The sequence below is a fragment of the Stegastes partitus genome, unplaced genomic scaffold (assembly GCF_000690725.1).
Source record: "Stegastes partitus isolate 25-593 unplaced genomic scaffold, Stegastes_partitus-1.0.2 Scaffold453, whole genome shotgun sequence".
Classification (NCBI taxonomy): Eukaryota; Metazoa; Chordata; class Actinopteri; family Pomacentridae; genus Stegastes; species Stegastes partitus.
The window spans coordinates 195,655-208,404 of NW_007578184.1; the positions used below are offsets into that span (position 1 = coordinate 195,655).

The following is a 12,750-nucleotide window of genomic DNA, read 5'->3' on the forward strand; positions in this document are numbered from 1 at the left end:
TTCACATCGACACACCGAGACAACCTGCAACAGATTTACTTAATGACTTGCGAATGTATTCAAATCTTTTTTCCGTGTCAGAGTTTTAATCCTTTCAGAACTGCATTCATTTCACGTTTCAACTCACCGCTTTTGAGTTCTACTGTTTCTCTTGGCCGAACTGTAAGATAACTTTGTGTTCTGAGCGGACTGAGAGGACAGTCTGACCAGTAAACCAGCACCTCACAGTGACTGGTAGAATGTAAATGTACACGTCACCAGCTTCTGGTGCCTCCTGCTGCAAGTCATCACTATCAACTGACTGTTCAAACTCAGTGTCATTATCGATTATCATATTGTGTATTTAAAAACTAACTTTTAATTGTTCAATTTGTTGGGTAGATATCAAACCTAAGTATGGATTTTCGACATATCTGGAGTTTTCAATCGGCCGAGGAGGTTCACTTTGGGAACTATGACGTGTTTTGGACATTATTGCATGCTTTTTCATTTAACGTGAAGGTTCTGCGAATGTGGTGTGTGTGTGCGTGAAGCATGTGTTCATTGTGAGAGCTCACTATTTCTTTTCAGTGTAAAAACACATTACTGTATTTTTGTCAGGTAACTCAGTATCGCAATAAAAAATGCAATATCTGTGTTGTTACATCCACTTTTGTACCACAGTGGGATTGTGAGTGTCTTAAATCAACCACTTGATGGCAGCAAATGCCAACGGCGTCATTTTAGTCACTTTCAGATTTGTTGTTTATTCTGCAGGAGCGTTTGGTTTCTTATCTTGGTAATTCTACGCATTTGATATTGGAAAATTTTAGGAATTAACACATTAATGACAGCACAGCATCTGCATGTATGTTAATCTTTATTCAAAAGCATGTTTAAAAAATGGCACTTATTTTAAAAATAATTATATGTGACTGACAGATATTCTCTAAAAACAAGAAATAACAGTATGTTGTAATAAAATTCACTTTTACAGTAGGATGAGAGGAATGACATCTACCCTAATGGGCAATATTTCACATTTTCTTTTTGTTAGTTCCAGTATATTTTTACACAAGAAAAGTTCAGGGCACTCTTTAAATTGGTAGAATGTGGAGGTAGAGTCACTCCAGAAGTTATTGAAAGTAAAATTTCACCCAAATATTGTCTTTTTTTTCCATCCTAAAGCCTTATCAGCATTGCCGAAACCTGAATCAAGACTCAATTTAAATATATATTTTAAAAGTTTCAATGTGAATCTGAGGTCTTCTCACCAAATCAGAAATATTGCAAAATAAATCACCTTTTACATCATCTATTTGTTGAACGTCACAAACAGGTGAATAGATTGAGATTTTAGGGCCAAAAAATTGCTTTTAATATGAATTTGGCAGATTTTTTTTTAGGTTAATCATCAAATCGATCAAAAAAAAATTCTTATCAATCAACTACTTTTTATTCAAAGAAAATGTTAGAATATCCAAAAATGTTTACTTTGGTACAATACAATTGATTAAAAACTGAAAAAGAAATCTCACATTTGAGGATATGTAACAATCTGTGTAGTATTTTTATTTGACAAAACTATATATAAAAAACATTTTAGCACTGACAGAGACGGAAAAGAGTCGATAAATTGACGTTTTTATCCAGAATGCGAGACTAAGAGGTGAGGAGTTGATAGTAAAGTTGAAGAAAAAAAAAAAATCAGATCTTTGAGTTTTTCGTCTGTATTTATTTGATCATGTTTTATTTCAGCGTATTTTATCTGACTCCACCTCCCAGCTTCTGCAGCACTCCCAGGCCTTTCTCCAGATACTCCTCTCTGCTCAGCCAGAAGGAGTCCTTGTCTTTCATGATGTTGGCCAGCACCGCGCCGCCCAGGAACACCATGTGTTTACGTCTGGGAGGGTCCTCAATTCGGATCTTAAACTTCTGCAGAGGCGAAGAATGAAAAAATGAGGGGAGGTCTTTAAAACACATTTCTACATGAACGCATTTTCTTGTTCATGTTGCTGCGTCACTGCAAGCAAATATTTGAGTTAACATAAATTACTAGAACAAAATGTTATGTTTTAGCTTTGGGTTTAACATTTGGGACCTTGGAGATGTTGAGACAGTTTGCATTTGGAAACAACAGTAACAGAACAACTACAGCTTCAGGTCCACTTAGTCGTTGATTAAACCCCTAAAAACTCATCTCTGTGCATCAAACCCCATTTATCTGCCTTGAAGTGGTTTAGATGTAACTTCACCCCAATGCTTCCTCCAGGATGTGCAGGTCTATTAAGTCCCTGCCTCTTTTTCCACCCAAAAGCTTCAAAACACTGAACTCGAGGTCTGAGACTATTTTGTCAGCCGTCATGCTTTTAGGTGCTGCAGGTGTCTGAGCATCTGTTTATTCAACCAACTGAGGAACCTCCATCTGCTAAAGAGGATCATAGGAGACGGCGAAAAGCTCCAAAACAAGCCCATAAGCGGACCTTAAGCTCAGGCTGTCAAATTAAGTTGTTACAAAAAGACCTGTTTAATAAATGTCATGTAACAATTATTAAATTAATGGAGTGAGTATTATGTGACATTAACTGATGACATTAACAGTGTTTGACATTTATGCAAAAGGTATTACAGAACCCTTGTGTAACACCTTATTTAACACCCTGGTGCTGCTCTCATACAAAACACAGACTGCTTTGTGCTGTTGTTCGATAAATGAAGACTCCTTTAGAAGTTCTTACGGATAGTTTCTGAGCGTCTCCATCGAGCACCCTCTCCAGGTAGAGCTGCTTGATCTCTCGTTCTAGTCTGGATGGAAGGCCGGGGTACATGGTGGACCCTCCTGACAGAACGATGTGCTTGTAGAAGTCGGCTCTGCACAAGAAAAACAAACAGCAGAGGTCTTCTGTCAGATAAAATAAGATGCTTGGTGTTGTGCAGCTTTTTCCCAGAGGGCAGGGAGGAGCTCAGACCTGAGGTCGATGTCTGCGGCCTGGATGGTGTTAAACAGCAGCTCGGCCACTCCGGCTCCCTCTATGTTGATGAGGTGAGGCTGGAAAAGAGCTTCAGGGGCCCCGAATCGCTCTCCGCCAACGTTCACCTGCCGGCCATCAGGGAGCTGCACCAGGGAGAGGAACCAAGTTTTAAATGGAGCTTTTTGCATTGTGAACACATGAGGCCTGTGGTTCCTAATCTGGAGAGGAGTACTCTACTTAATGTCACCAGATGGATGTGAGAGGCTGCAGGATGATTAAACAATTACTATGCAGTCTATGTAAAGGATTTTCCTGTTTTTTAAGTGGAGTAAAATGAAACTAGGATGCTGCTCCTCATCGCACCGTGTACGACTCCACCAGGTAGGTGGTTTCTATGGCGAGACGCTGCTCTTGTTCAATGTTGTATCCCACGTAGCAGAGCTTCTCCTTCAGCATCCGCACAGTCTCAAAGTCAGCAGTGTGGTTGAAGGCGTAACCGCGAAGGAGCAGGAGCTAACAGGAAGATAAAAAGTGTCTTGTCGAATCAAGAATTTAAAGAACAGTTTTTTTAATGTTCATTTTTACAGATGTAGTGAAATCGTTCTTGTATTTTCACATTTTGTCCAGTTATTCAGGCCCTACAACCCAAACACTGAGCTTTTCTCAGCTCACCTTAATGAGGTATCTCGTGATGTCCCGTCCTGCGATGTCCAGCCTTCGTGTGAGATGAGGCAAAGAGAAGCCCTCGTACACTGGACAGATGTGGGTGACGCCGTCTCCCGAGTCGACGACCACACCGGTAAGCAAACCTGCAGGTAAAACATTGATTAACACTTTCACTGTTCACTGAAGAAGAAAAAAAAATGTGTTGACTTAACATCAAAAAGTGCATCAGTTGCACATAAAGTTATGTTTAGTCAACATTATCTGTTCTCATTACGTAAGTTAGGTTTGTTAGACAAACATATTTTTTGCTTTTATGCTTTTCATTCACGGCAAGTATTTACAGATAAGATTTTTCTAAAATATTTAGTATTGATATGGAACAAAATGACAAATTTAATCTTAGACTACACTTATAAAGCTTATGAATCTTTACATAGCTTTAACAATAAATAAATATGAAGGCATATTGTGCATCCCTCTACTTGATCTAGCACAATCTACAACATTTATACGGTATAAAGGCAGTAAGATATAACGTTTAGATATAGTACGACAATACAGCATCTCATAAACATTCTATTAGAGTCACTTAACTGAGTGACTCTATACCCCAGAATACAAAGGATTTAGTCCACTACATATGAATCTGAATGTAAAATCAGCAGCTTGTCCCTGTCCTTACCCTGCGCGTACAGCGTGAGCACAGCCTGAATGGCCACATAGATGCCGTGGAACTGGTACTTCTCAAACATGACCTCTGCAATCTTCTCGCGGTTCTTGTTGGGGTTCATGGGCGGCTCGGTCAGCAGGATCTCAGGAAGACAAATCAACACATACAGCTCAGTAATATTCTATATTCTTTGTTTGTGCGATACTTATTTCAGGCAGGAAATGTTTGTGCTTGCAATTCTTTCAGATTACAGCAAAAAAAAAAAAGAAAACATCTTTCATATTGTTTAAAACAGACTCTTGCATATATTGTCTAACTTTTGCAATGTGTGTATGCAGTGATGTTGCATTGATTTTTCTTCATTGCAGTTGCTTCTGGAATCCTGCAGGATCTAATTTTCTGACAGGGTCCAGGTGGATGTAATGAAACTTTAATAATAAAAGTTATGTTTTACAGATCTTGTTGTGTTTATTATGAATGATTCTGTTTATTCATCAGTGCTGTTTTCCTTCTCACAACTTAAATGTGTCTCTGCAGGTTCATCTACGTATGACTCCTGCAAGATTTTTGGATGCGCATGTTTTTTTCAGGAATAAGATTTGGCCGTTAGGAATTCATAAACTCCTTAATGTTGCCGAGCTTCCATTCTAAGGTTGTACTTGTGTGTTTCATGCAACCTTTGGATATTAATTTGGATATTTTCTATAGGAACTCCCTCAGACACACACATCTGTTTCATACTTTGCATTCTGACGGTGTGATGTTGAGGCGGTCGGGGCCGAAGGTGTGGTCCCACAGGTGGAGCATGTCGTCCCAGCAGCGCACCATGCCGTTCTCCATGGGGTAGGACACCTCCAGCATGGAGCGACACTCGCTGGCCTCGTCCCCCACCATCAGGTCCTGGAGGGAGAGATCGGGAGGTTTTTAGCCTTTGTGGAGTCAGACTTTGTTTGCTTTATATGAGGACGTATGAATTTATCTTCAAACAGAGTTCAGGACTGGAAATGTTTGTTTTTTCTCTTATGTTATGGGGTCATGTACTGTATGGTTTACCACTGGAACAGTTTGGTTTTTGTCTTTTTTGTTTGGATTAGTCAAAAAAAAAGCAACACATGAACCAATTTGATATATAGTTTAGAATATATCAACATATTTTTCATTAAAAAAGCATCATATTGTGTGATGTCTCTTGAATGCATCAAGGTTTGTTCCCTTCACACAAGCAGCCACTCAGACTTGTGCACTGTACATTAAGAGGCAATTAAAACTCTGCAAAAAGTTCAATCTGCCACAAAATAATATTCATCAGTCTCTCTTACCTAACCTACTGGATGTTATCTAGTCTTTGTGTCAGTGTATTTTCCTTTCCTGCACCACAATCAGCCTTTGTGCAATCCTACAGGGATTAGGAGGCTAAAAGCTCTGAATGATCGGCATAATCTCAGGTTACATGACTGTATAACTTAACTGTGTCTTAGGAAGCCAACAGGTGTGAAGTTCTAAGACACTTTAATACTTACGAGGCGACAAGAGGCGGAAGGAGCAGGTGTTTAGTTCACTGAGCAGATCTTATAGTACGTTCCAGATCGTGCAGATAACTATGTCCCTTGCTTTGAACTGAATTCAGTTACGTTTGCATTTTGTTAGGAGAGGTTGTATGAAAGTTGGTGGCTCTATTTTAATGCTGCTTTTTGTTGTTGTTGTTTTTTAATCTGTTTATTTCTGCAAGACTGACTTCAACTGACAGGTTCGGTGAAAGACATTTTTATCTGATGTTAATCTCACCTTTATCTCAATGTTGCCCACTTTGGCGGTTGATCGGATGATCGGTCGACCCACCATGGCAGGGAAGATGTGATCAGGGAAGTTGGATCCAGCAAAGCCACACTTGACAAACTGGTCAGGGATGTGAAAATGAAACACGTGAAGATTTCTGTTGTGTTTGTGTGAGCAAAGTTCTTGTTTTCACATGAAACTGAAAATGTGTGTAGTTCCAATCATAAATCAGGTCCATTCATTTTAATCTAGGCTTAATCTGAACCCTGTAAACTGACCTAGAGTGCATTACTATGATGCATTTACCAGATTGTCTCTTATTTATCAGACAGTGCAATTGCAATTTCATCACACTTTTAGCTGAATGTAATACCGAGATATGGTATTACAGACTTTGAATGTCATGCACTTCACCACAGACTGTGCTTCTCTGTCTGTCATGACTACACCTCCTCCTATACTGTCTCAACATGTCTTTGTGGCCATAGACACATTCCTTAGCCTGGAGGGATGCACTGCATTCCAAACAGAGGCAAAAACCAGGCCAGTTGCTGACTGTAGGTATGCCTTTTCGCTGCATACCTTTCACAGAAATCAATATTTAAATGCTGCAGTACAATATTAACCAGCCACTCCTGAGATTTAAGCACCTCAAATCTCTCTTCCTGTTTTTCATCCAATGCGTGCTCAGTTCAAAGCATCACAGCCTTTTATGGCGGTGTGTGCAAACTAAAGGCAGGAGTGACAAGTCCAGACAGATGTGGAATCAGCCTGCATAATGCACATAGTCTCACACCCTGCACTACTTCAGATGTTTTTGCCACGAAATGATCCAAATGTCAACATGTCAGTTATAGAGCGTTTAAGCTGAAAATAAAAGATCTGTCAGCGATGTAACACACCTGGTGTAGGTTTGGAGCAAAATCTTTGTAAAGAATATGCAGTTTACATGAACAGAAGACAGCATTTTGAATTTGAGTGGAAATAAGAATAAAATACAATAACTACTGCTGTTGATCGGTTTCTATAGATAACAGCATTAATAAGCTCCTGCGTGGAACACTACTGACATTGTGGACTATGTGACTTACCCCTGTGCCATTGTCACACACCACCACCTTCCTCCCCTCGGTGTCCATGCTTGAACACTCAAACAGCTCACAATACTCCCAGCCCGACTTATAGAAAACCAGTTCAAGATGACTACATGTGAATTTAGCAGTGACTGCAACTGACAGGTAAGCAGGAACCTTCTTGCTACTCTTTTCAATGTGGGTGGGATCACTAAAACTGAGGACGCCCTTTTTCCTGTAGTCTGGGAGGAGCGAGAGCTGTTCTGCACTTTTTCATGAGTCATGCAAGTTAGAAATAAGGATGCAACATTTATACAGATGTTTTGGTTTCAGTGGACAAATCAGTTCTGCTCTCCAACAGTTTCCATCAAGGCAATAGTGGGTTTTCTCCCTTGATTTAAGAGAAGACGGCGTTAAAAGAAAGCATTTTATTCGGCTATTGAATGCAACCCAGCACACTACACTGTGCCCCTACTGTTTGGAACCTTTAAATACACAGAGTCAGTACAAGTCTGGATAAAAATAGGTTCATTTATTTACATAAAGCATTTACAAAATACACATTTTCATCGAAATGCAGAAATGTGTCATGAGAAATGATGGTTGTAAGAAAGACAGCAAACAGTAGGCCTTTGAGTGTGTCAGTGACACGAGGACATAATCACACCTGACTAGGTCTCACTGTTCTCAAATGTAAGAGGCACATTGAGTTAAGACCGATGACATTCTTTCTGATTCAGCTGTTCTGTGTCAGCTCCTGCAGGAATTCATCATCAGAGCAGCTCAGGAGCATTCACAGCAGCTCAGCAGACTTCAATCAGTAACCACGAGAGAAATGAACAGCTAAAAACAAAACAGTCGGTGTTTTAAGCAGCATGTGTGCATTGTTAATTTAATACAGTCTAAGCTTATTACATCGCATTGCATTGTAAGAGAGTGATGCCCTTAGTTCCGTTTTAAGGCAGTGAAACGTGTTAATTTGGTTTGTCGCTATGTTGACATGCACATTAGCATCTGATGACACTGAGTAACACGGTGGAGGGTGGAATTTACGTGGTTTGTTTGCAAGAATGTGTCACTAGCGCCCTCATAGATGTTGGCGCTAGTAAACGAGCAAACCACCACCGGTAGGCATACGTTTACTGTGCATAAGAATAAAACTGTACGTAATTATCCAACATTAATAGCATGAACACTGGATGAAACAAGACTTTGCATTGACATGATCAAATAAACTGAATGATTCTGTATATTTAATGTCAATTGATTTGATTGTACTGTATGTACTGTATGGATAAGCCAATTAAAGCAATTGGAGAGCACTTTCCCAGGTCCAATCAAATGATAATGTGCATGTTAACATATCCATATACAATAGCAGCCTACTCAAGGCATTGATCAATGTGTCCTCACGGTTCCCAGACAGATGTATGAAGCTTCCATACAAACTATTTTAAAAAAGGACCTATACCAAAACATTTACTGAAACCAGTATAAAAACTTAAATGTTTAATATTCACATTATCTAAACACCATTGGCATTATTTCTATAAAGACGTTTTTTTTCCTGAGAGTTGAAAATACAGTTGTTGATCTAGAAGTACCTGTGGATGTTTACTCCTCTACAGCGCTGAGTCACAGTCAGCACAAAACTAATACATACAACAGTCAAGGTCATGTGCCACGGTGCTTCTTTAAGTGCATATCTTTCCTTTACATTGTCCACTCACAGCCACGGGTGGCCTCGTCCTTGCCCTCCTCCCACTGAGAACATCTCAGCCACGCTCACAGTTCAAGTGTCTTTAAAACATGTCTGAGTGCGACGAGCAGACGCTGCAGGAAAACCAAGCGTCTGCCCGCCAAAGGAGTCTCTGATCTCAAGACTCGAACTCGCTGTCGCTACTGACGGAGATCTCTGGGGTGGACGCTCCCGTTCCTCTGCGCTCCGTCTCCGTGCTGCAGTCGCTGGCCTCCGGGCTGCCCAGGTTGCGAGGGGAGTTAGGCAGCAGGTGGGGGTGATGGTGGCGCTCCTGAAGTGAGCCGTCAGGTGAGCTTTCAGAGGGCAGGAGGGAAGAGTCCTGCTGCAGTCTGGGTGGAGGGAGAACGGAGAGAGATAAGAGTGAAGCCTCCTCATACGGATCTCTTTAGTTTTCCAAGCTCAAGGGGAAAACTTCCTTCAGTTTTGTCTTTTTAAATACAGCAAAGCATGACGCATATTAACATTATCCTCTCACGGCTGCTTCGTTTTATTAGTTGACCATTAAACAGCAGACCAGTTGAGTTTTTACTTTTTTTTTTTTGAGAAAATCCACTTCTAAGACAATGTTTGTAACTCTAACTTGAGCAAACGGGATACTTCTTTGTCTCTCTCTCTTCATCAACAGTACACAACAGTGCAGTCTTTGACATACCGGTTCTTTGCTGAAGCAGCGCGGTCTCTTTGCCGGCGGTTCTTGAACCAGTTACCGACTTGTGTGGGCGTGAGTCCTGTGGCCTGGGCCAAGTGGCGTTTCCTGGACGGGTTGGGGTAGGGATCTTGGAGATACCACTCTCTCAGCAAACTGCGAGTTCTTTCCTGGATGAAGAGTTAGAATTACAGGTAATATGAAGATTTAGGTGATGTTCAGTCCAAGTGTCTCATATGTCAACTGATATAATCTGGTTAAATGCTGATTATGCTCAGTATAATCGTATTAGACTGGATTTATAAATAGATGAACACAATCTACATTACAAGTATACATAACAATGTATATCCACTAAATTGGATCATGTTAAGGGGCTTAATGGGCTGCTGGTTGGAGGCCTCTCCAGGTTTGGAAGTAAAGATTATCTTATGAACAATGCTTGACCCCGCCACAAGAGGGGGATCACATATACAAATAAGTGGTGCTACTCAAGTTGTTAGGCAGCAAAATACAATCTGATTGCCTCCAGAATATCCACTTAAAATCTTATGACAACTAAATGTTTTATGTATTTTTTTCTCCATGACGATGGCCAAGGTGCTCTGCACATCAGGGCACTGCATTAATAATTTGTGACTAGACATAGTTTTGTAAAACAAGGCACTTTCTAACAGAAGATGTGTCGCTGTAACTGGATCATACAGTACATCTGTGCACGTTATGCATTGAAAACAGGTTCTTGTGCAGGGAATGAATTGACTGCACTAAATATAGGACAATAAATGAAGTTGAAGTCACAATTTTAACACAGACAAGAGCATATCTGACAAACAGGTGGGCATTTGTTAGTAAAAATACAAATGCAAGCTTCAGTTTCATATATGAGACAAATGTGAGACATAAAGCAGCTATAAAAGTACAAGTTTTGGCATCCTTGAGTCATACCATCACTGTCTCATTTTGTTTAACAGAATTTAAAACAGAGGTCCTTGTCAGTAAAGCTTGCCCTTGTGTGACTCCTGTGATCTTGCAGCAGGACACTGTGACTAAGGTCTTTAATAGACCTGATGGCAGACGGCAGAAGGATAACCGTGGCTCTGACCATTATCATCTTAAGAGCTCAAAGAGCAGGCTGCTGGGGACAGCAGTCAGGTTAAAAAGCACCTTGACAAGAGGGCGCCTGTGTCCAGTGTAGAATGCATGTTATAATGTGATGCCACGTTTCCATCAGAGCCAGATTTGAGATGTTTTGCCCAAACACTGATAACACGTGGAATGAACCAGACAGTGTCACCATCACTGTCACCAGCAGCCATGTGGGTCAAATTCTAACCCTAAAAGTTAGATTATTGTAGAGTATTCACCTTAAAGCAGTGTGTCTTCTGCTCGCCGTCCCAGATGGTGCGGGGCAGTGGGAACTTCTTGCGGATCCGGTACTTCTCCACTGGGCCCAGCGGCCGCCCTCGGAGTCTCTCCGCCTCCCGGTAGTGCGCGTCCAGCCACAGGTCCTGGAGTTTGGCGTGCGACTCGCGCGTAAACCTGTGGCTCTGGAGGATCTGGTAAAGAGCCTCAAAGTTTCCCCCGTGGAAGGCGACCAGCGCTCTCGCTCGCATTACGGACTCGTGTCGGTTGAGCGCCTCCCCCGCGGAGCCGGGAACGGCGGCGGGAAGGGACCAGAGGAACCGACCCAGGCGCTCGATATCCCCGGTCTCCTCCAAGTTCTCGCACACCCGAGCCACCTGGTCCGGCGTGAACATCGGCAGTGGGAACATCTCGCCTTGTTGCTTCGCGGTAGCTCAGCTGAGAAGTTGGGAGACGCTCACAAGCCGCATGAAGTGGTGTATCCGTGCGTAAAGTTCCGCGCGTCCGCTGCCTTTTTCAGAGATGCTTCAAGTTTATTGACACTTGCAGCTTCTATGTGCCGCCTCTCTTATGCAACCGAGTCTTTCCTGGTAGCCGGTTTGGGCAAATGTTTCAGAGAAGTGCAAAGGCGGTGGCGGTTCCAGGTTTAGAGGAGTAGCCCACAGACAAATGAAGAAAGAGGACAAGGAGTCAACCTGTATTTATAGCGAGATACAATTAGCATCTCTGTGGTTGTTTTGAGAAGGATTATACATCCCGACCATTAGCCTCTTAGTGGGGGGTAGTGTGTACAGAGGTGCCTGGCTGATCAGCTTGTTTGGCTTAGCCTGAGGATACATTGACTGCCAGGATGACTGCAGTGAGCAAACAAGTGAGGATAGGTTATTTAATAGGTCGGATCTGGTGGAGATGGAGCCCTGCCTCAGGAGCAGATGATATGGAAGGAGCAAATGTGGGCAGAAGGGCTGTGCTGTGGAAAATAGCTCAGAGTAGAGCACACACAAGTCTGGAACATGCCAGTAAAATGTCAACAAAAAGAGCAAGTTTATGATGTAGTTCTCCTGCATTTACTTAAAGATGAATTAAAAGTTTCCCTGCCATACTGGTGGATGGCACTGTTCAGTCTTGTTGGTCATGGAAACCTGCATCTAATGTGCCACAACCTTTGTCCAAGAGGACATGTTGGGACACAAAGCTGCAGATCCCCCACCAGCTAATACCCATGTAATTAAAACAGACATGGTTGCACACAGGCTATCCTCTGTGACCTCTTGTCAGGCCAAGACATAATGAAATCACCCCTGGACATCGATGTGTGGCAGAGCAACTCCAGGACACGGAATTAATGAGCTGCTACTCGTTCAATCCTTGTGATCTCAGTAGCTCATTAATCAGTCTAAAGACAATTTTCTTATTAATCAGGTTAAGGATCCTGTAAGCATCTGTCAGCTATAATGCAAACATGGTACACTTAGTTTGCACAAAGTAGCCTTGAGGAAAAATGCATGTGTACTTTTTTTTTTTTTGTTGCCAAGCATCAGTGGACTAGAATCTAAATAATAAGGTTAGATTAATGACAATTTAAAAAGTCAATAAAGGCCTCAGAGGGCAGACATAGATTAATCCCTGGAGTGATATGGCTTTGTGTAAAGGTTGCAGTCAGGTGAAGGATCAACTGGTTTGAAAATCAGGTGAAGGGTCTTATAATCCTGTCTACAAATGTGTCTAGATTACAGATATGAGGCTGCCAGACAACAATGAGCACAAAGCACTCAGTTGTCGAGGTGTCAGGTCTCCTTTTGTAGTCGTGTGTTGGGAAGATTTGTATTAATGCCGACTTCATA

At 41.7% G+C, this 12,750-nt stretch overlaps 2 protein-coding genes across 2 annotated transcripts; both read right to left on the reverse strand.

The window, feature by feature from the left end:
* Positions 1-842: 842 nt before the first annotated feature.
* On the reverse strand, positions 843-7,314 carry LOC103360576 (actin-related protein 2-A-like). Its single transcript, XM_008286371.1, has 9 exons — positions 7,155-7,314; positions 6,073-6,183; positions 5,029-5,187; positions 4,300-4,429; positions 3,624-3,760; positions 3,315-3,464; positions 2,949-3,094; positions 2,718-2,850; positions 843-1,914 (listed from the first exon to the last, which is right to left on the reverse strand). Exons 1-9 carry the CDS (start codon positions 7,200-7,202, stop codon positions 1,744-1,746), a joined length of 1,185 nt encoding a protein of 394 aa, XP_008284593.1. The 5' UTR covers positions 7,203-7,314; the 3' UTR covers positions 843-1,743.
* Positions 7,315-9,013: 1,699 nt separating this feature from the next.
* Positions 9,014-11,316, reverse strand: six7 (SIX homeobox 7). Its single transcript, XM_008286372.1, has 3 exons — positions 10,909-11,316; positions 9,548-9,711; positions 9,014-9,224 (listed from the first exon to the last, which is right to left on the reverse strand). Exons 1-3 carry the CDS (start codon positions 11,314-11,316, stop codon positions 9,014-9,016), a joined length of 783 nt encoding a protein of 260 aa, XP_008284594.1.
* Between the last annotated feature and the right edge of the window lie 1,434 nt (positions 11,317-12,750).